This window comes from Sprattus sprattus, assembly GCF_963457725.1.
Source record: "Sprattus sprattus genome assembly, chromosome: 16".
Classification (NCBI taxonomy): Eukaryota; Metazoa; Chordata; class Actinopteri; order Clupeiformes; family Clupeidae; genus Sprattus; species Sprattus sprattus.
In genome coordinates, this window is record NC_137914.1 from 14,357,306 (window position 1) to 14,378,867 (window position 21,562).

Sequence of the window (21,562 nt, forward strand, 5' to 3'; positions counted from 1 at the left end):
ATTTTAGCTCCAGGATTTATTTAAAAAAAGAAAAGTCTACCTCTTCTAGCACTTTCTATGGAATATCACTTGTACCAAATCACATAAGCAAGACAAAAGGAACCACATCCATTTTAAGCCCGTTCCTGATCAGTCCGAAAGATTTATATCAATACAGACAGTATAAAAACACAAAAAAAGACAATAATCTTGCACAGGCAGAGGGTACATGTTTCCCTCTGTAGTCACTCCATCACTGAAGCCAACATCCATGCCAGGCTGGTGTCCTCCCACTGACAAACCACAAGCACACAGAGGAGGCTCGTGACTAGAGGCTAGTGCTTGGCTCCTATTTGTCTTGCTGTGCTTTGGGTTGGGTGTTTTGTCATTGAACTAAATCAAGCTACATCTTAATTGTTCTTTGTATTTGTAGATGTGTTTAATTTTTTTGTTTGTTTTGCCAGACTAAGTGAACGTGGTTGTTTGTAATAAATATTATTTTATTATTGTTGTTATATTTCTTGCGTTTTTGGAATTTCAATAGATATATAACTGTTTTATAAACTTGGGGAAGCAGTCGCTCTGTGTTTTTGTTTTTATTTGACTTTCACTCACACTTCATTTCTGGATAACCATATTGTGTGTGTGTGTGTGTGTGTGTGTGTGTGTGAGTGTGTGAGTCCTTAACAATTGTCAAACAATATGAGCACTTAATGATTTACCAGTTACCAGTCATGGTTAGGCAGTGCACTGCCACATAGACAGTTTTTTTCACGCAACTTTTGCCAACATTTTTGCTGTACTCAGCCAGTCCTGCAGAGGGGGGTGCTATAGTCTCAGTCCCAGCCCCTCAGTTTTATTGTATGTTCTGGTGACTTCAAATGTTTTGGACTTACCACACAGAAGACCATGAAAACATCCTGTCGGCCCGGGTGAATAATGACAAAAAATCTCCCTGGAAATCTACAGTTAGGGTGTTAAACACCAGCAACACAGAAAGTTGGACATTACTTTTGTATCATTCTCTGTGCGTTATGAATCTATATTGGAGTCTTATTCAAAAACATGAAGTCAATGGCATTAAAGTCTGAAGTGTACCCAAAACACTGAAGCCTCTCTCAATATTACTTCATGGACAGGACAAGGAACAGTGTAAACTATTTCCATCCTTAAGTAGATTGCAGATTATTTGTAGGACATTTATGTGATCTTAGATATTTGACAAGGAATTATATATTTACTAAAAGGGTCAGTGCTGTGATATTACATTGGTTTTCACAAACCAAAGAAAACATGAGAGTATCGGAGAGACAGAACTTAATCATCCCATTCTTCGTCGTCTTCATCATCACCACCATCATCCTCTTCGTCTCCTAACACAAAATAGGATGAGATCAAATAGAACAAGAATAGAATTGGTAAATATAATCCATCTTAAAGAAGAATCTTTTGATGTCACAATCCGAGAGCCTCCTGTCTTGGGTAACATCCCTTTTCTGACACCACCTTAATGCTGCAGTTACATAACATTGGAACTTGCCGCCAGTATCAAGGCACAGGCATCCTTAAAACAGTGAAAAGTGAGTTTCTTTGTGTCAAAGCCATGCACTAAATGAAATAATCCCACAGAAACACCGACACACATACACACGCTATACATGCAAGCTCCAGGCATGAGGGTGTTACCTGAGGAGTGGATGGCTTTACTCCTCTTCTGCATAACCATCATGAGTGCTCCCACAATTCCCTCCTCGGGCTGAGCCGGGGGCGGGCCTGAGTCTGAATCTGTCACCTGGTGACACAGGTTTGAAGAACGTAATTTCACAGTGCAACATGCAGCATTCAGAGAAAGAATGCATTATTTGTGGCACACATCCAGATTTACAGGGAACAGTAACAACCACGTCTCACACAGTTTCACAGTTAGATTAGATCTGTTCATGTGTGGACATGAACAAAAAAGCAGTTCAGGGACATATGCCTTGGTGGTTTTGGGCTAATTCAAAAGGAAGACGCAACCGAATAACCAGTAAAGGTTCATTTCTATTTAGAATGGGATTTTTGTTGGAGCCACTGTAGGCTGTTATCAGCTGTATGAGTTACTAAAGAAAACAGTCCTGCTCATGCGCTCGCTTTGGGACACTGGTCTCTACTGCAACTGAGTGGGTATTTGAGGGCAACAAAGTGGATAGTGGTACATCTTACCATCTTTAGCTTCTTCCCCGACCGAATCTGGTCCAACAGGTCACCTCTACCCCCTCCAGCTGGAGTAGGAGGAGGAGAAGGTTTGGAAGTAGATGGGCTCCGAGGACTGCTGGAGGGGCAGGACACCGGACCAGAGGGAGGCGGCGGGGGTGGAGGGGGAGGGGGAGGCGGGGGTCCTCCTCCACCCACTGGCGGAGGTGGTGGAGGTGCTGCTGAGTAACCACCATGAGCAGGAGGTGGGGGAGGCGCATGCCCAGAGGGGAGCGGAGGACGTGCCGGGGGCCCTGGTCTGCCCACAGGTGGAGGAGGGGGTAAAGGACCACGATTGGAGGAAGGCCCTGGGCTTCGGGATGGGGGCCCTCGAGGGGGATGACCTGGGATAGGGGGCAGGCCATGGTCACAGCGCGGGGGAGGGGGTGCAGGAGCGGAATGGCCACTACGGGATTCTGCATGTGAAAAACACAAACACATCTTAAACACTGACCATTCCAGTCCACTGCTTTTGCAAACACTGAAGAATTAAACACATCATAAATAGCATTTCTCAAATGTGAGTCCTCAATCTTGGTAAAAGATCACTGCAGAGCTCCGGTGGATTCTTTGTGTCATGGTGGATTCACTGGCACAGTGTTTTGCTTGGTCAGTGGACCTTTGTTTGTTGCATTCACAGAGCCAGAACTATGTAAGAACACCATAGAGGACCAGGAGAAATGTGGTGAATTTTACAAAAAGTGAATTAGATTATAACCACCCTTAATTCCACCTTCAAAAAGAGAGGTGACACCTCTGGAAAACACCCACCATCTTTCCTCATCTCCATGCGGACCCCATCCAAACCCCCGTTCTGCTCTATGAAGTCATAAATGAGTTTAGAGGCCGCCGGGTCCATCAGCTGATCTTCACTGATTCCTGCCTTAGCGAAGAGTTTGTGCAGGTCTGGGTCCAAGTTCTGGGTCTGTCATTAGGGAAGAGTATACAGAGGCACAAACAGCAGTGACAATGACATTAGCTTTGCAACGTGAGCCAATGTTCCTCTGTGACCTGCGTTGGCCCAAATAGTCATCTGGTGTATCATAAGACCACTTCTCATCAGCAGTGGAGGTTATTATTGGCTCCATACTGCAGAACACAGCAAGGGATCTATGCTTACTACATGCTTTAATAAGTAGCCTAGGTTATAATTCGCCCCATCTCTGACAGAAATCTTTCTGGCATTAGGATACTTTCTCTTCATAATGTTTTTTTTTTATGTCCTCATTAAACTCAAGAAATGGTGGAATGTTTTCATAATTTTAGCTCCATACTATATTAGTATTGCAAGACAACTTACATCAAAGCCTTTGTTTGGATCCCATCCAACATGGGTCACATGCCTGCAAATGGGCAAAGAAAACTTAATGTAAATGACGTAATGATAAATGAATGAGTGAAACGGGCATCTCTGGATGTTTGCAGGAGCTGTCATTTCCTGCACAACAGGCTTACATGAATCCACTAGGAGCACCGATGTCGGCCTTGGTGAGTTTGCCTGCTTTCTTCTTGCTCTTTTTCTCCTTCTTTCCTTTCCCTAGGCTGGAGAGACCAGCAGGAGTTGGGACAGGGGCTCGATAGCGTGATGGCGATATGTCAGGGGTTGAGATGTCGACAGTGGCCAGAGATGCTGCTGGTGATCCTGGACCAGATCCTAATGCCACACACACACACACACACACACACACACACACACACACACACACACACACAAACACACAAACACACACACACACACACACACACACATACACACACACACACACACACACACACACACACACACTCACAGACACACACACATACACACAAACGCACACACATCATACACACACACACTTAGACACACACACACACAGAACCCACACACACATTTCCACACATAAACACACACGTATACACACAGCAGGAATAAGCTGGCCATATACCTCATTTGAATAGTGTACTGACATGTAAATAAATGAAGTGTGAGTAATTTTGACACCATTGATATCATCTCTGCAATATGGGTCAGAAAACTGTTTTCCTATTCCTGTTATGAAACTAGATCTACGTAGATCTACCCATATAAATACACTACACCGTTTTCTATTCTTTTCACACTTAGTCAGAGCAGAAGGCAAACTGAGTGTGACACATGGAAAAATGACTCACCATTAGGAGGGGGCAGTGGCGGCAGGCCACGTTTCTCTAAAACAAGAAGAAATGTCACACAGCAGCAAGCCCATATGGACAGTCACACTTCCCATGAGAAGTCGACATGACAAAATGATCAGAACATGTTTCAGATGTATATGAAAGAGGCATGAATACATACCTTTACTTGCATGATGCTGTCTCTTCTCTGCAATTATAGAAATAAGATAGTGGATGACACTGTGGGTGTAGTAGTGTTTTTGAAATGCTCTGTATCTGAGGACAAAACTGACCTTGGCGCTGAGCCCTCTGGGCAATCTTGTCCTCCACGGCTCCCCTGAAGGCCTCCGATTCTTGATCGCTTGAAAAGTTCAGACCCACCTGGCAGTCCTGCACAGAAAAACAACCACTGCTGGATCACAAGGCTAGAAAACATCTTCTCTGATTGTCCAGCACAGTACAATAGGTTCCCATTGGATTATTCAAGAACTCTTTCTATTTTGTGGTAGGGCTCCCAATGACTTTGATAATGGTTGTATTATTGCACCACATCAAAATAGTTCAGCCACCACGGTGGAAAATCAATCTTCCAGCCCACAAAAAAATCACAATACAGCACATTTTGTTCTTGAACTTTGACCCTTAAGCTGCATGTTTGGCAGTAGGGCCCCAGAGGACTGTGGGTACTCACATCTGCTGAGAAGGTGTGGAAGTAGGCTAGAGGGCTGGAGTATGTCATCTCCTCATACAGCTCCTGCTCCCATATCTGCTTTCCCTCCTGATAAAAACATGCCCACTGAGTCCGCATACTCCACACTGACATTCGACAGACAAACACTCAAGGCACCAGAGCTTATGAAAACCAGTTTAGACAGAGTTGTCAAAAGACAGTGTTGTGCTGTGTGATGTGAATAGTTACCCAATATAAGGTACAGTATATCAGCATAAACATGCTTATTTTCACATAGAATAGAAAAAACCCTACAATAATTTAAAATAATTGCATGAAAAGGGTCAGGTCAACAAATGTTCTCAAACACAATATTAACAGGCTTTAATAATGCTTGTCTTTATGTGACCAGTGACACGAAAATACTTTGATCAAATGCACTCATGCTCATAAGAGAGAGAGGAGGAGTAACCGCAGTAACCTTGATGTCAAAGAGACGGATGAAGTAGGAGCGTCTGGGGCTGTCCTTGACGAAGCAAACGACGGCTGTGTGCTGGATGCTCCACTGGTTGGGAGAGTGAGGCACGGCCATGTACAGCTGAACCACTGCAGTCGCCAGCGTCTGGCCAAGTAAACAAACCAGAGGGGAGAAAAGGGGCTTTCACATTTGTGACTGCTGTTCAGGAGCAGTGTTGGACTGAAAGCAAAAGACGTCTGAAAACCAAAGGAATGTATGCGAGTTGGTCTCTAAGATTATTGTTCTGCTTGGGCCCTTAACCTGCGCATGCAATGCTGTGAGAAGGCTCACGTGTTCTAGGAATATAATCATAAATGCCACTTTTGCCTCAAGGTTTTAAGTTATGTGAAATATACAAAAATATCAGGCATTGCAGACTACCTAGCAGAGTAAAAGGCCTTGGTGTTGGAAGTGTTAAAAGACACAATGACCCAAATGGAAAGCAATGCGGGTATGTTAGCATGCATGATGAATGTATGTATGCTTTGCACAGTGAGTAAAGCCTTACACAGAAAGAAATGAGGAAGTATCTGCTCAACTTCTCTCTATATATATTCATCTAGCTGGCACTATTTCCTCTCTTTAGACTCCTTATATGTCACACATATCTTCTGAAGAAGGTTTGGTCAACTCTTGGGAAACTTCAGGAAGTAACTGAGAAGTCGGGCTTTACGGTGTAAAACAAAAACATAATTTCCCTAAAACTCCTACCCTTGTTGGGACTGATTACAACAAAAAGTAGTGTTTTCACTTTCGATTTATTTAAATTTGAGAAATCTATTGCAATAGACATCATGTTTGGCAGGGTTGCCAAACTCCCACGCTTTTGGTGTGAGACACATTCTTTTCTGTTACGTTTTCAAGCCAGCATGGGAAAAAAAATCCATTATCAAGTCAACCTTGAAATTTGGCAACTCTGTATTTAGAGATTAGGAGATTTAATTTCAAGAATGAAAAGGGGTCGTAGATCATGTATATCAGAGTCTGTCAACATGCTGTGGCACCTCAGGAAATGGCCTCAAATGCAGTTTCCTGTCACCTTACTCTGAAGTCATGATGCACCCCTCAGTAGCACAATATGCAAAACTTTGTGACTGTAACAGCTAAGGATGCTCTCATGAAACCTAGATTGTAGCATTTTTTCATCATTCGCTAATTTTATATGTGACATGTCATTAGTATGAAAACAGTTTTTTGACGAGACATGAGCTGCAAGAGATGGGGCTATAGTCATCCCTTTGCCTAAAATAACCTGGTCATTATAAACCAGGTTAATCTTGTCCATGCACACAGGAGATACCTTGATAGGTGCCTTATTATTTGAAAATAGCAAAGCTTTAGAGGGTGTTTCGCCTACCACACATCTCCTCCCCAGCATGTCCTCCACTCGCTCATTCTCCTGGATGCTCAGGAGCACACTGTGGACGTGGTCCTGAGCTTTTGATTTCCCTCCTCGACTCATCTCTCATCCGTCGTGGATCACCTGGGAGACCCAGAACCGTTCAGAACCAACCCCCACCCTCCCTGTTAGCGTAAAGCCTCTTGAGAGACACAGAGTGCTGCCAGGACTTCCGTGTTTTAACGTGTGTTGATGTTAGAGCTTAAGAGGAAGTGGATGTCTGGTAACCACACTACATGCACACACCCCTGCTGCTGCATGCACAAGTTGTGTGAGTAGTTAGCTCCTGTAGTTAGCACTGCTTGAGGTTTGCTGAAGAGCTTTATGTGCAGCCTATGTGCCTTCTCTTTTCTCATGATTTTGTAAAAACATGTTGTTGTTGTTGATAAAGTTGTTGTTGTACACTCTGACATGTCTGGGTATCCAGCATAAATGTGTACTTTTCCAATGGTGCGTGGTCCATGGCTGTAATTGAATCTATTAATCTATAGCTTACTCTATTCATTTTGAGAAGATGGGCCTATAGTTACACACATACAATCAGCTGTGTATGGAAAGGATCATTCCATAACGTTTAAATAACAACATCAGTGACAAGATATCCCTCCATCATACCTATTCCCCCCAGAAGGTGAAAAGAACACTCATACACAAAATCAGATGACCAATCACCTTTACTGAAACACATTGATACAAATTGAGTCCCACAGTCTCAGTGAATTACAGCATTGACCTTCAGATTGGAACAGTTGATGGGTAGATCAGCTCTTTCCATGGTTGATTCATGGCCAGTCATCACATATGAAAACTTGTGGACAAACTCAAGGACACATGTTCTCGAAATGCCTATTAGATTCACTCCATTACTGAGTAATGAAAATTCAGATGATGTGTGGTACCTCTTTCCTCTGAATTGCAATGCTTGTTTAAATACTCACATCAGTTATATAGTCTATGTAAGTCTAATATATCAAAACAGTTTCATAACCCTCCTCTCCCTTTTCTGTCTCATCTCTGTATTGGTGATTGTCACCGCTTGGCATAGTACACATATAATACTTGAGGTAAACATGCAAAGCAATTTCCAATGCATGTATTGTAAAAGCCAGATGGTGTAAAATATTTCAATAATTTCCTTGAACCCTTAATCATAATACTGACATAAGCGTGACATAAACATGTCTAGCACATGTCATATCCTGTCATTAGAGTCAAGAGAGTCTGTGTCCAATGATGTAACAGTGTTATATTATTAGTATCAGCTTTTGAGACTTCTAAGATTCAGAGAGCACCCAGGCTGATTACTGATAATGGTAACATCACATTGTCCTGTCACTGGATATCATCTGTCGATATGACTAATGGCCGGATACAGCATCTACCCTGACATGTTTATGGCAAGGGTATGTTACTCTCATGGCAGAGAGTTCCAAGTAAAGTGTAACTAAAAATATTGCTCTTACAAAGCCCTTGACAGCACCAGCAAGTATTTGAAACTCCCATTTCAACCCATTGCTAAAAAAAACAGAACAAAGCGTTTCGCAACCCTCAAGGTCCAGATAAAGTAAAAAAGCAGCATATGATTGGGCAAAGAAAATGTAGTGTATAGCTGTATAACGAAATGAATCCTCTTTAGAAATGAAACAATAGATACTCTGGTACCTCCACTCCCAAAACATTTCACATAAAAGCACGAAACATTTCCTCAGTTTTGACTGGTCGAATGGACATAAATAAATTACTGATAATTATATCAAAGGTGTCTTTGGGTTACATTTGCTTAATTATTCTTCAGCACTTTTTTTTCACAGTAGCGTCAGTTTATCTGACAAATCTCCACAGCTGACTGAAATTATCATATTTTTGAGGGATTTTGGGAAAAGGTGCAGTACACACTATTTGTTGTCAAAAACAAAAATGCTGCAAGACTTACAACAGGTATTTTAGTCAAATCACTTATATTTTTTCAGACCCTGACAGATCTAATCTATGAATGGTAACACCTGAAACAAGATGAAGGATTGAACCAGAGTACATTATCATTCCCATGTCCATTCGGACGTAACTCATTATTACAGGTCTAGCATCATTTTGTTTTTTTGACAAGAAAAATACAAGTTATTTAAGATGTTTACTTCTCTACGCCCACATCTTGTTGCACTGTTGTGCCAAACCCAGGGTTCCATGGTAAGAGCAAAGCAAACAAGCAGAAAAAAAGCAGTTTTGGCAGCACTGATGTGAGAAAAGGAGCACAGCATTTGGAAATTCCAGGTCCTGTTTCAACGGATAAATTTAGCTTTCCACATTTATCTTTAGCTCTCTTTTTTCTTTTTTTTTCTTTTCTTCTCCTATTCTGGCATCCTCTTTGTTTTGGACCATTTTGATGGGCCTGCCTAAGACATATTCTGGTTATTTTTGTATTCAATTTTTTTAATTATTAGTTTTTGATTTGCAACAAAATGGTCATCTTCTCTGAAACAATTGTGACGTCTCCCCAAACTGCTGACACGGGGACGTGACCTCACTTCCACTTCCTCTGCGACTATCATGGCTACCATGACAGTTCGTAGTTAACAGATATTATTATTTGTTGTTTTTCAAAGGTGGTGGCGGGAAACATGGTTTTACCACAACACAGGGAGGTAAAACCGTGATCAGAGGGAGGGGTCCGGCCTGTCCGTTGTGACTGACTCCGCTTATCTGACTGAGCCGACCTGAGTCTGTGGCCAGGGATGGCCACAGGGTGGTCCCTGGACAGGCGCCGCGACCTCTTTTGGACAGGGGGTGGCACTAGTGTCCACCGCCACTCCTGTTCTCTCCATTGATCCAGTCAAGGGCAATGAAGGTCAGACTCATGATCATGAAGATGAAACCCACAGCAGTGAAGCAGGCAGCCTGGGGGAGAAAGGGGAGGAGGAAACAAGGAGGATTTATGACCATTTATTCATGGCGATATTTGTCGGCTAATTTTATGGATTTCATGTATATGCCTTGTTTCATGTATATGCCCAGTCTTCTTTTTTATGCTGAAAGTAGTCATTACTACCACACCTGAGTTTAGCTCATGTTAATAATTTCTTATGTTGTATGTGCGACAGAAGCTCCTGTGAAATGTATGGTAGGGCCGACCTGGATCTTTGGTCTGGAATTCATAGGCTCATCCTCTGTGGGGACGATACGGATGTAAAACAAGCCAGGCAGAATGAAGATCAGACTGGGTGCCGATGTTGCTCCTGTTGATCGTGAATAAAATACAGAAAATATGTGGTGAGGACACCTCATGAGAATTAGAAAATACCGAGAGATTTCATAATTGCCCTATGAGTAAAACTGGAAATGTGGCTGGTAAGGTGTGCTTTTAAAGTTGGTTGAGCTGCAGGTTGATACCAAGCCCTGCGGTTCTCCCATCTTACCGATGATGCCGAAGATGTCTCTGATGTTGGGCACAGAGATGACCAGTATGTTGACCACGATGAGCAAGCAGACAGCGATGGTGATGTGACGGGCCCAATGGAATGGCTTCTCTGGGAAGAGCAGCTGCAGCAAAGCCCTGCGGATCTGAACACAGGCATTTCAACATGAGTCCCCACAAGATCACATAGTGACTCACCTGAGGTTTTGCTTGATGTATATATAAGTCTATGCAAGTTGATTGCTTTTCAGAGTATAAGTATGCAAGCTGAGTACTAATCAGAGTATGAGTATGAGTATGCAAGTTGAGTACCTTTCAGAGTATGAATATGAGTATGCAAGTTGAGTTCCTTTCAGAGTATTTGAAGTATTTAAGCTGAGTGCTAATAAGAGTATGAGAATACAGTATGTATGCAAGTTGAGTACTCTTCAGTGAATGAGTAGGCAAGCTTAGGTACTTTTCAGAGTATGAGTATGAGGTTTCTTTTCTGATATGCTCTCACCGGAAAGAGTACAACAGGCACAGTGAGTGTGACAGCCACCAGGACAGCCAATCGCACGCACAGGATAAGCGTGTCCATGGGGTCCACCTTGCTGTATGTGTGAAGCAGCTCAGACTCCACATTTCCTGTCAGTTCAAAGCAATTGATGTCACTTCAAGTACAAATGTACAATAAACTGCCAAAGTACAACTTCCAAGTATTCCAGGGCAAGACGCAGAGTACAAAGACATGATTGTTATTTCATTACAAATGTCATTTCAGACCTTCTGGGACCCAGCCAATCAAATTTAAGTTCAGACCTTCTGGGACCCAGCCAATCAAAAGTCCAATGGCGGCAGAATTTGACCAAATCAGGGGTCTTCTCTTACCATAGAAGGTGAGGTAGCCAAAGATTGCAGTAAGGAGGTACATGACAAACATGCCCAATATGGATGTATTTGCAACAGACTGCATGCGTCTTTTGGTGGGACTGACGGAGAAAGAAAAAGAAAAAGAAAAAAAAAACATTATCACAAACATGGACATCTCAGTTATAAATCATTTTTATTTAACAGAAGAGAAGAACAGCCATTGCTTCCTTAATATCTCTACGTATTAAGCAGATAGCTTCACTACAAGAGTGCAGACTGGGGGCAACAGAACTAATCTAGGAAGCGCTGATGTTCTTAGAAGGGTATACTTTTCTACGTGCTGCAGACATGCACTACTTGTGTACATAAATAACAGTCTAACTTAATGTTTGGCATACAGTTGAGTACTATTTATGTTGTGAGCTAGCATTTAAAGACGACATACTTGCGTAGCTCAGTGTAGATTGGCAGCACCTCGGGGTGACACACAAAGGCAAACGCCAGGATGGGAACTGTGTAGGCAGTCTAAAAACAATGGCAGAGATTATAAATCATTCTAATAAATTATACATATCATATTTAATATTAGTATTACTAATATCACAAAACTAGCACATACAAAATGTATATGGTGTAGTAACTCTAAAACAAGATTAACTAGGTAACTAGGCACAAATGGCCTGATTCCAAATGTCTGCAGAAAAGATTAAGTTGAGATGTTATGATATCATAACAAGCACGTGGTTCCTGCCTGGTAACAAGCCTGCAGTTTAGATGCACCGATCTTATGGCATAATAAATAGCCTCTGCAATTTTTTTATAAATAGCCTCTAACCTTATGTGGTGATGGCTCCTCACCGAGGGCTCCCCAAAAGTAATAGTCATTATATAATTCATATGCACTTGAATCTTGGCCACTTTTAGACACTTCTTTTTCACCTTTAGCCAGGAAGGAAAATAATGAATTGCCCTAACCTGTTGGTTAATGGTGATGAACTTCCCCTCACAATCAGCTTCAAGCGTGGCATTTATGGAGCTATTGCCGAACTCCTCAAAAGGACAGGGGATGTTGAATTTCTTGTATATGACCTGCAAAGTGGCATTATGACAATGAGGCAGACAGGCACTACAACAGGGTGTGGAGAAGAAGCACTGGTGTGAAATCCAACCCATGTGAGGTAACTCATTCAGCTTTCTGAGCTCTGCTGCATACGTGTCTGATTGGAGGAAGTCATGGCTCAGGGCCATGTATAGTCAAATATTAAACTTCCTCTGGTGTTTATGGCAAAAGAGGTTGTAATGTACTGAACAATCACTCATGGATGCTAACCATTCTACAAATTGTTTAGATAGTAAAGAGAGTAAAGAACATTTGAAAATGCTATAATTATATTATGTTATTATTCTGGAATTATTCTTTAGTGATTTCCTTTTTCAAAATGTAAGCTATAAGTTATATTTGCCAACTCTTAGTATTGCCTTATTTTTGTAAGCATTATATTGTGTGACATCTATTAGTGAATCAAGAAGCAGAACAGATCAAGTCAGTTTAATTCGTTTTGTTCATATCCTTTACCTTTGGAAGAGGTAAGGACTTTATTTTGTGAAATGAAATGTTTCCACACCACCAATACATTTCAGTTTTAAATTGATTTGTTCTGATAAAGTCCACCTACCGAACCTAGGAAGAACACCATGCAGGTCAGAGAGAAACCACTGGTGTAGCCAAGATACCCTGCAGATAAATGAACGATTCATTTATAGAGTAATTACAAGTTGCGCCCTTTGTGTCTCAACAATGTACAGAGCATTTACAAGCTGACAATTTAGTCAATCAGTTTAGCGTCCTAATGGAGAAAGCAGACATACCGAGCTGTTTCATGAGGGCAAGAGGGAAGATGATGCAGATAGTGACGACGATGATGAGGTAATTGCCATTCAGGAACCATTCCCTATGGAGGGGTTTGAAGATATTTAAATTGCTATCAAGATCAGGCTTTTATTCTCCATATGGCAGGTTTAATTTGTAGTGTCAAATATAAATACAGATTCCTCTTTACCCTTGACTAGTGTGTTACAGATTTAGAGCAGCAGATCTATTTACAACGTGGCCACTATGAATGATAGAAGTTTGATCTAATCCTGGACCTTTGCATAAACTGACATTGAATATGTGGTAAGGGAGAAGGCTGGACTTGGACAGCACCAGACTGTACTAAAATGGGAATGTCACTTACCCAGTGTTGGAATGCTTTCCCAAAAATGTTTGGATGACCAGGGGCAGCTCATACTTCACAATAAATAGGTAGCTGGACATGGCTGAGGAGAGACACAAAAGATTCTCTCAGGCAGTCGCCACACAAACACACAAAGTCACGAGTGGCTGCACTGGGCCTTCTGTGTTCAGCAGAGGCGGAAAACATTGCAGCAATGTTCAAAAAACCCTGGTGCCAAACAATTCAATATTTGTTTTATAGGCCACAAGGGGTATGTTGTGTAACAGTAGCAATGTTCCACGTGATTATGACAGAGAGTGTCCATGCAGTTTTTGGCTTGTGCCCGATCCAACATTAGCCCCTACCACAGTGGAATAACATGTTCCTGGTATAACAAGATGTGGCCTCATTTTTCTTGTTTTCTCCCACCTATGTGAGCTAATGTCAACATGCAATACCTGCTAACACCATTTAGCGAATGTTTGACATAATGGTAATGAGTATGACAGGTCTGAATTGAGTGCTAGACCTTTGGCATACTCATTTGGCATACTTGATGTGTGATGAATGAGAAATTGAAACAAATAACTGATGTGATACCAAGCCAAGACTTACCCCCGATGTTGTGCATGGTGATTACAACGGCAGCTAAAATCTTCCCGGGTTGGCCAAACGCACGCTTGCCAAGCTGCTCGTAAGCACGGATACCTGGAAATGATCAAAGGTTTTTATTTTCTTTCATTCTTGTTTCATATAAAGGTAATGAATCATTTAACTTACATCATCTAAATGATGTACTTAATGTGAGTGAACTTCGGAACTTAACTTTACTTCATGTCTCTTCATGCTGAAGTTAGTAGTTCATATTAAAGATCTGAGAAATGTAATTTAAGAGGTATTGGACAGGAAGTGTAATTCCTTATTTAACAAACCATTATTTTAGACATTTTAATTCCAAGGGACATGGTTTGTTCAGTTTCATTATAAATTGACCTGCAACAAACTCCTTTTCTCTTCAAATCCAAGTTAAAAGCCACAAATGTAGTGTGCTTTTGAGACTGAGACTGTTAACTCCTTACCCACAACTCCAGCACTTTTGAGAAGCAGGTGGACAGAGTATGAGGACAGAACAGCAATGCAAGTCAAAAGGATCCTGGTGATGAGAAAAACAGCAATTTCAAGACAACTGGGTAAACAAGCTAACCAAAGTCATACTTTTCCAATCATAAATCATGTGGGTTGCCGCCCGCATCACACCACACAGCTGCAATGTTTCTACGACATTGGTCTAAAAATAAGTTGCCCAATCCCAATTAAGCCTGATTTTTTATTTCAAACCCACATGGTTTCTAACCTCCTTAGAAATAATACAGAAAGATACACATGTATACCAGGCAGTAGACATTGGGCACAAACAATTGTACATTTTGGATGCATGAATTTCACACAAAAATGTATGTGACAGTTACAAAGACAAAGCTTAATTATTCTTTATTCCTAGTCATTGTGGTGTGTCAAAAGCCAGTTATTACTTGAACTAATAAGTCAAACAGAATAAATACTAAGCAGTTTCACCTTATTGCATCACATTATAGTGTGCCTATTGATTTGAGAGTGGTATACATCTATGTTCGTACCATAAATCAGTTCCATTGCTTGCTTGCTTGCTTTTTTTTTATTGCAATTTGGACAGTTCCCATCAGGCAATGACACTGAGACTGGACACGCTATCTTGCACGTGTTCAGACCTGCCTCCCAGTGTCCAGCACAACAGAGTGTTAACAAACATTTAATCTTCCTGCCACCTTGACACATGCAGCGCAGGTCCCTGTGCAAGCAATGCATCTCACGTGTGTTTGAGTTCCTCCCCCTCCAGTCACCCCACATGCACCAGTTTGTTTCACAGGCAAGGCCATACTTCATCTGTCAGCCCAGGGCTATATTTAAGTCCTGTAATACGATTTGGGGACCTCATGGACTCCCCCCCCCCCCCCCCCCCACACACACACACACACACACACAGCCACAATGATCGGTCAAGACCCTCACAATCAACTGTGACTTTTTACTGAATTCTGTGGGCAGTGCCCATTTTGTGTGCCAAGAGCGCCACAAAGTCCTGTGGACAATGAACAATCGAACCCGTGAGAAAAAATGATTCATGGTTTATCTTTCTTTCTAGGTGCATTAGGTCATTTATGCAGAGAATATTGAATACTGTGTGTGTGTTGTATATTCATCTATATATATATTTTGTAATTATTTTTCTTTTCTTCTGCTTATAATGCTACTCACACAAAGACGATGATGCCGGTGTTGGACATGGCGTATGACAGTCCCAGAATTCCGCTACCCATGATGGCATTGCTGAGGTTGAAAACAGACATCCCAAAAGAGGTCTTGCCTTCAAACTGAAAGAAATACAAGAGAGATGACTAGACCTGACTAAATCAACATGGCCTGAGTACAACATCACAAGGCAACGGTGGCATTCAACCTCATTCAGCCAAAGATACTCACATCTTTAAACTGTGATTTATTTAGGCCATCATCCTTGTGGGGCAGAAACTCCTCTTGTTCAGGTTCAAACCTTTGATGTGAGAAAGTGGACAGGTAAAGCTAATATTCTTAACAATACTGTGCCACAAAACCTTCTGTTCACTGATTGTGAATATAACAAGTCATGTCTTGTATATTACGATTGAACCTAACAGAGCAAGTGAATGCAGTACACATTTAGAAGAAAAATGTTGAGAAAGCATGTAATCAAATTGTCAAAAAAGGCTCCAGAAATGAATAACTCTACTGTGCTCTCACAACTGAACTCAAATCAATATATTGTATATATTATATTGTAATGTTGGGAAGCAGTTACTTCAGTCAAAGAGGAAACATACCCGTCTTCCACAGGGACATAGTCGTGGTGACCATTTGATATCTTATGCAGTTCCATACTTCTTAATAGAGAGGCACAAGTTTACGATGACGATAGGAGTGTTGCGGTTCTTGAGCTCTCTCAGGTAAATTCTGTAAAATAAAACAATAATTCCTCAGGATTTCAAACACAAATTCATATTATCTCAATGAAAAAAGAAAAGATTCATTGAGCGATGTATACTTCCCCCAATGTTTGGGGAACACAATTTCAACAGGGTGGCAAAAGAAATCGTATGGTCGCAAGGCCGTGTTTAAAGAGTAACCATGAGACCAGTCAAGATGTCGCCCATAGGATTACAGGGTCACACCATGTGTCTGCTTCCCACAGCCTTCTGATATGTGGAAAAAGGAGATTGATTTCCACTTCCACTCAGCCTTCCCTTCCTTTCCTACCCTTCTTTTCAAATGTGAAGACCCTTTAGGAGATTACGCTTTATTTTAATCAGAAAGAAGGAGTCTATAGAGATCTCTCTGGACCCCTAAACTTTGGTATCCCCTTCGAATGACACCTTTAAAACGTATTCAATTGAATTATGACACAATGAGCATAAATGACATCACAAAAAAACTAACACATGAATTAGTATAAAAGTATAAGAGCAGTAAGTCAATATTGTAGGGCTGATGTTGTGATGTTAAAAACTATTTAGTATTTACTAAACGTCCACTGAATATTGTACTGAAGTGAAATGATACAGAGGACTCACCTCTAAGCATAAAATGTGTTACTATACTCAAACAGGTAGGGAAGTGGTAGGCTCCCTGCATATAATACTCTGACTCCAACAAAGGAGACTGCCCTGGATGTGAACTATCCATGCATCTCTAGCTGTCCAGTATTTTTCCAGTATCTTGGGGGATGGATACGTGGCTCGAAAGAGTTTGGATGCAGTCCACACATTACAAGCAACTCCCCACCACTTGGTGCAGCCTTGTTGTATTACATGATATAACCAGGCACCGATAAGATTATTTTCTCACTCACAACATCACTCACGATCTTTAGCATTGATTTATATTTGAAATAAAGTCATTTTTGGAAGGAAAGACCAGTTTGAAAGGAAAGACAAGCAAAATGGAGAATGTCATACTTTGTTTTAAGCAAATACAGATCCCAGAGGTCAATAAAATCAGAGATTTGTGTAGAAGATATTCTTTGTCAAGCATAATTGTTAGGGGCAGGATACTTGTTTTCTCATAACATATCATCAGCAAGTCTGGGAATGCAAAACCAAGAGAGCAATATTTCATGTCATTTAAACACCACTGCACGTCTACCCAATGCACTGTTCTGAAAACACGCATTGAAAAAGTATATGTATTTCCATTAGTGAAGATTCCACCACTTTGAAATGTCATGCGTTTTCTGATTACAATTACATACATTGACTACTGTTTGTTTCTACATTGTGCAGTTTCAGTATTCACGATTGATATATAAGACATAAAACAAGAACTCAATACTGATGAGTAAGTTATAAAAACAGAAAGTGTACAATATTTAATGTAAACCTAAACTCAAATGTTAAAACATCTAGTAAACGTGTTAACATCTAGTATGGTTTGTTACATTCTCCCGAGAAATGACACAAACTTGCTTGACAGCTATATGACAGATGCAAAATGCCCTCCCCCCCACCCGTGAAATTATTTAACCTCACAGGACATTTGACAGACAGACACCCACCCACCCACCCACCCACACACACACAAACACACACACACACACACACACACACACACACACACACACACACACACACACACATGCGCGCGTGAAGTGAAAGAGACATATTATTAAGTCTCTTAGTAGTATGATGCAAGAGTGTCAACTAGTCACACATAATGTTATAGCAAGCCATTTTACCTCACTGGTGCAATTTCCCAAGGAAACTTACCCACAATGGCATACAGTATGCTGATCACTTCTCAACACTGATCCCTGCAACACTACTCCTTCTCCCCTGTGATTCTTCAGTGTTTACTATCCCAGATGAACCCTTTGAACGTTGTGGGTACATATGCAGCCAGTCAATGAGCTATTTGCTTAACCCTCTTAGCACTCTGTTAAAACATTTGGACGAGAGGGGCGGGGAAGAGTGTCTAGTAACACCCATTCTTAACTCTTTCCTGTCTGAATAACGTTTGACTTTAGTGGTGTTGTTGTTTTAAAAAAAAAAATGTATTACATCTCCCTGGTGCCAGAATATTGAGCCCAAAGCCAACAGAACTATGAATGTATATTTATGATTTAACTCTCTTACAGAAATACTTCTCTAACTGAAACCAAGCTTACTGTTACGGTCCATTTCTCAGCCAATGGTCATCTGTTGGCTTCCATCAAATAAACAGCGTGGTAACTTTCTTATCCATTCCGACTGTCCATTATCTGTCTGTTCACCTTCTCTTATCTCGGCAGAACCTATATGTGACTTTATCCTCAGTTCAAACTCTTACTAACGCTTACTAAGATTTTTAATCAGGGTGAAAAAAGGATGTTCATGGTGTTGACACCTACATGATTCACGACTGGGCCAGGAGGAGAATACAAATGCTTTTTTTATGACAGACACATAGAGATACTACAGAGACATGCCTACACTTGCATCTCAGAATTTCTCAGGGGACTTGACACCCTCACCCAACTGTTTCAATGTCTTTGAGTTCATTACATCTTTGTAAAGAAGGTATGTTTACAAATTCTACACATTTTGTATTTGTTTCAGTTACATGTTTTTTTGCAGACTTAGCTAGGAAATATCCGCTGGTCAAACTAATGACAGCAGTCTCATTCGTATGCAATTGTGATGGCAATGCCTCAGAAATAATGGCTATTTCCACAAGTCATTGTATATAATGTACTGGGCACATTTGCAGTCATGCTCTGCAGGCCAAAATAATGGCAGGATACGCATGAGCATGCATGCTTGGCGCACAACGCAAAAGCCCATTGGTGGATTGTAAGGAGAGGCATGGATGTTTTAGATGTATCAAATTAATTTGTAGCCCATAACTTTCTGCTGTTGCTACTCCAGACGGTTTTCTCATAACTGAGGGTATTTGAGAAAAGGAAGAGAGTTTAAAAAATTTCCATGAGAATAGTCCAACTGCATGACGCAGAATGCCGCATGGGAGTCACCAACATGGGGAGGGGGAGTCAGATTTCTCAATTTCACTTTGTTGATTCTTTTGACCCATTTTACCATTTCAGTCACGATTCAACACAACGGACCAAAATATTCATTTAATACTCACAACTTCTAAGGACAACATTAATGATGAAATTGCATAAAAGTTTAAATTGCAGTCAATTGTAGTGGTAGAAGTTAATTTAATAAACTATTCTAGTTTCAGCATGCTGCAAGAGGTTTTCTTTCATTGCCAGCAATCTAGCTGGTATGCCGGCAAACGGCAAACAAAGTTGGTATTATTCCCAAATGAAACTAAAATAAAAACACTACAATTGCTCTTGACCTATTTTCTCTCCATCTATGAGGGTATAGCTTGCATGTTACATAACACATAAAAAGTGGTGTTTCATCCAGAGGGTTGGACTAAATGTAATCCTACACTTTAACAATGTACTCACCATATTCACAAGACAAATAAAACTGCAGTGAGCTATAGAGGTTAACATATGTTTTTGCTTAGAGCCAACATATATTCACCTACCATACTCAACTAAACACTGGCTGCTGAATAACATACTGTACTGTAAACTTCACTTGGTTAGCTGAGCTTTCCCCTCTGGGGATCCTACATACTTTTCGAAGTAGCTCAGCATTTAAAAGAGTAAGAGGGAGCAATGGCAAATGAAATGAATTTTTAAGTCATCGGGTTTTATTCACTTAGAGGTACAGAGAATTCTAACAAATATTTTAAGAAGTCTATTATATTTTTGAAGTGAGTTACATTTTGATCACAACATTTCCAACTCACAAATGCCAGCTAGAACACAGGCATTATGATAATGCACAATACTGTAGTGTAAAGCATTTGTAACACAAATATGTTAACTGGATAATGCAATGCAATTGTTACTGTTATTGAAAAACAACCCTTTTTAACATAGTATTTCTTTGTTTGCCACAACTGTTGTTGCTATGGTATGGAGAGCTACTCTGCACATACTTGATTCACACCCAGCTTTGCAAAAAAAGAAGGCCAGCACGACTGTCACATACCAGAATTAATGTGAAGGAAAGACCAAAAAAAGTGCAGAAAAGAATGTACACTGATTTTTGCCAACAGGAAAGGTTCCATTCTCACCCTGAAGGTGGACGTTTCCTCAGCTATACCCTTCCTGTCTAAAAGAGTTGCGTCTTTTTATGGCCCATGTGGCTAGTATGGGAGCTCTGAAAAGAAATGCAGAGTACTCACCTTTGCTGCAAATGGAAGTCTCTTTTCCAAAACCAGTTGCTGTAGTCTTGAAGTCAGTTGGTTAAGGTAAAGTCTTTCTCAGTGTTGTAAGTAAGATTAGAATTAGAGCCAACAGAGAAGACACTATAGATCTAGAGAAAGAGAGAAGGAGGGAGAGAGAGAGGGAGTGAGAGAAGGGAGAAGGGGGTGAACATGTGGAGGAAAGGCACTAAAAGGGAGGCTGTCTCAAATTTCTTGTGATGTCACACAAATAAGTCACTCCTAGTCCCAGCTGAAACCAGGATAGAGGGCTTTCTGGATGCATGCCTAAATGACTGCAAATTTGGAATGTACAGAGATTCATGGGGAAGGAACCTACAGGGTCCAGTAGTTTTGGCGTAAACACAGAATGCCACAGTGCTGACAGATGGGCAAACTACCATCTTGAAATTACATTTAGGTATCACGTTTGTTTTTCTCAGGCAGTTTCTCGAATAAAATTGCATCACTCATTACATCTTCTGCCAAGAAACATGAAATATGCTGAAAGTTATGTTCTTGCCTGATCCTACTAGGCTACTCTAGGACTTCACCCTTGCCCTGGGTGTGCAGCACTCATAAAATAGTTGGCAGGCATAAATGTCCATCTCTTTTGAGGTTTCCTAATTGCTTATTGCAGCTAGGTTGCATTTACATTTCAGCAGCCTATTTGTGATCTATCTATCAGAATGTAGACGCAGGTCATAGTAGACTAGGTTATCTAAAAAAGCACAGCTTTAAATAAACAGTGTGATTCTGTTTACATTTTTGCATGTGGACAACTTCATCCAAACTATTACATCTGTGCTGT

The 21,562-nt window shown here is 40.9% G+C and overlaps 2 protein-coding genes across 4 annotated transcripts; both read right to left on the reverse strand.

Annotated features, from left to right (window-relative positions):
* Positions 1-694: 694 nt before the first annotated feature.
* Positions 695-6,999, reverse strand: wasb (WASP actin nucleation promoting factor b; the record flags this gene model as incomplete). Its single annotated transcript, XM_080853342.1, has 12 exons — positions 695-1,352; positions 1,666-1,771; positions 2,185-2,630; positions 2,986-3,139; positions 3,515-3,557; positions 3,670-3,868; positions 4,369-4,404; positions 4,532-4,558; positions 4,644-4,740; positions 5,042-5,128; positions 5,502-5,642; positions 6,895-6,999. The coding sequence occupies 12 exons, from the start codon at positions 6,997-6,999 to the stop codon at positions 1,297-1,299; spliced, it is 1,497 nt and encodes a 498-aa protein (XP_080709468.1). The 3' UTR covers positions 695-1,296.
* A 593-nt stretch (positions 7,000-7,592) lies between these two features.
* Positions 7,593-20,909, reverse strand: slc38a5b (solute carrier family 38 member 5b). 3 transcript variants are annotated; one of them, XM_080853345.1, is made up of 17 exons: positions 20,734-20,909; positions 18,252-18,353; positions 16,314-16,443; positions 15,937-16,006; positions 15,712-15,827; positions 14,496-14,569; positions 14,032-14,124; positions 13,438-13,519; positions 13,070-13,152; positions 12,877-12,935; positions 12,176-12,289; positions 11,646-11,725; positions 11,219-11,319; positions 10,851-10,975; positions 10,350-10,494; positions 10,066-10,169; positions 7,593-9,831 (listed from the first exon to the last, which is right to left on the reverse strand). In XM_080853345.1, exons 3-17 carry the CDS (start codon positions 16,367-16,369, stop codon positions 9,727-9,729), a joined length of 1,407 nt encoding a protein of 468 aa, XP_080709471.1. In that variant the 5' UTR covers positions 16,370-16,443; positions 18,252-18,353; positions 20,734-20,909; the 3' UTR covers positions 7,593-9,726. The 3 variants fall into 3 exon arrangements, with proteins under 3 accessions (XP_080709471.1, XP_080709472.1, XP_080709470.1); XM_080853346.1 differs by lacking the exon at positions 18,252-18,353; XM_080853344.1 differs by lacking the exon at positions 20,734-20,909 and having other exon boundaries at positions 18,252-18,383.
* Positions 20,910-21,562: the final 653 nt, after the last annotated feature.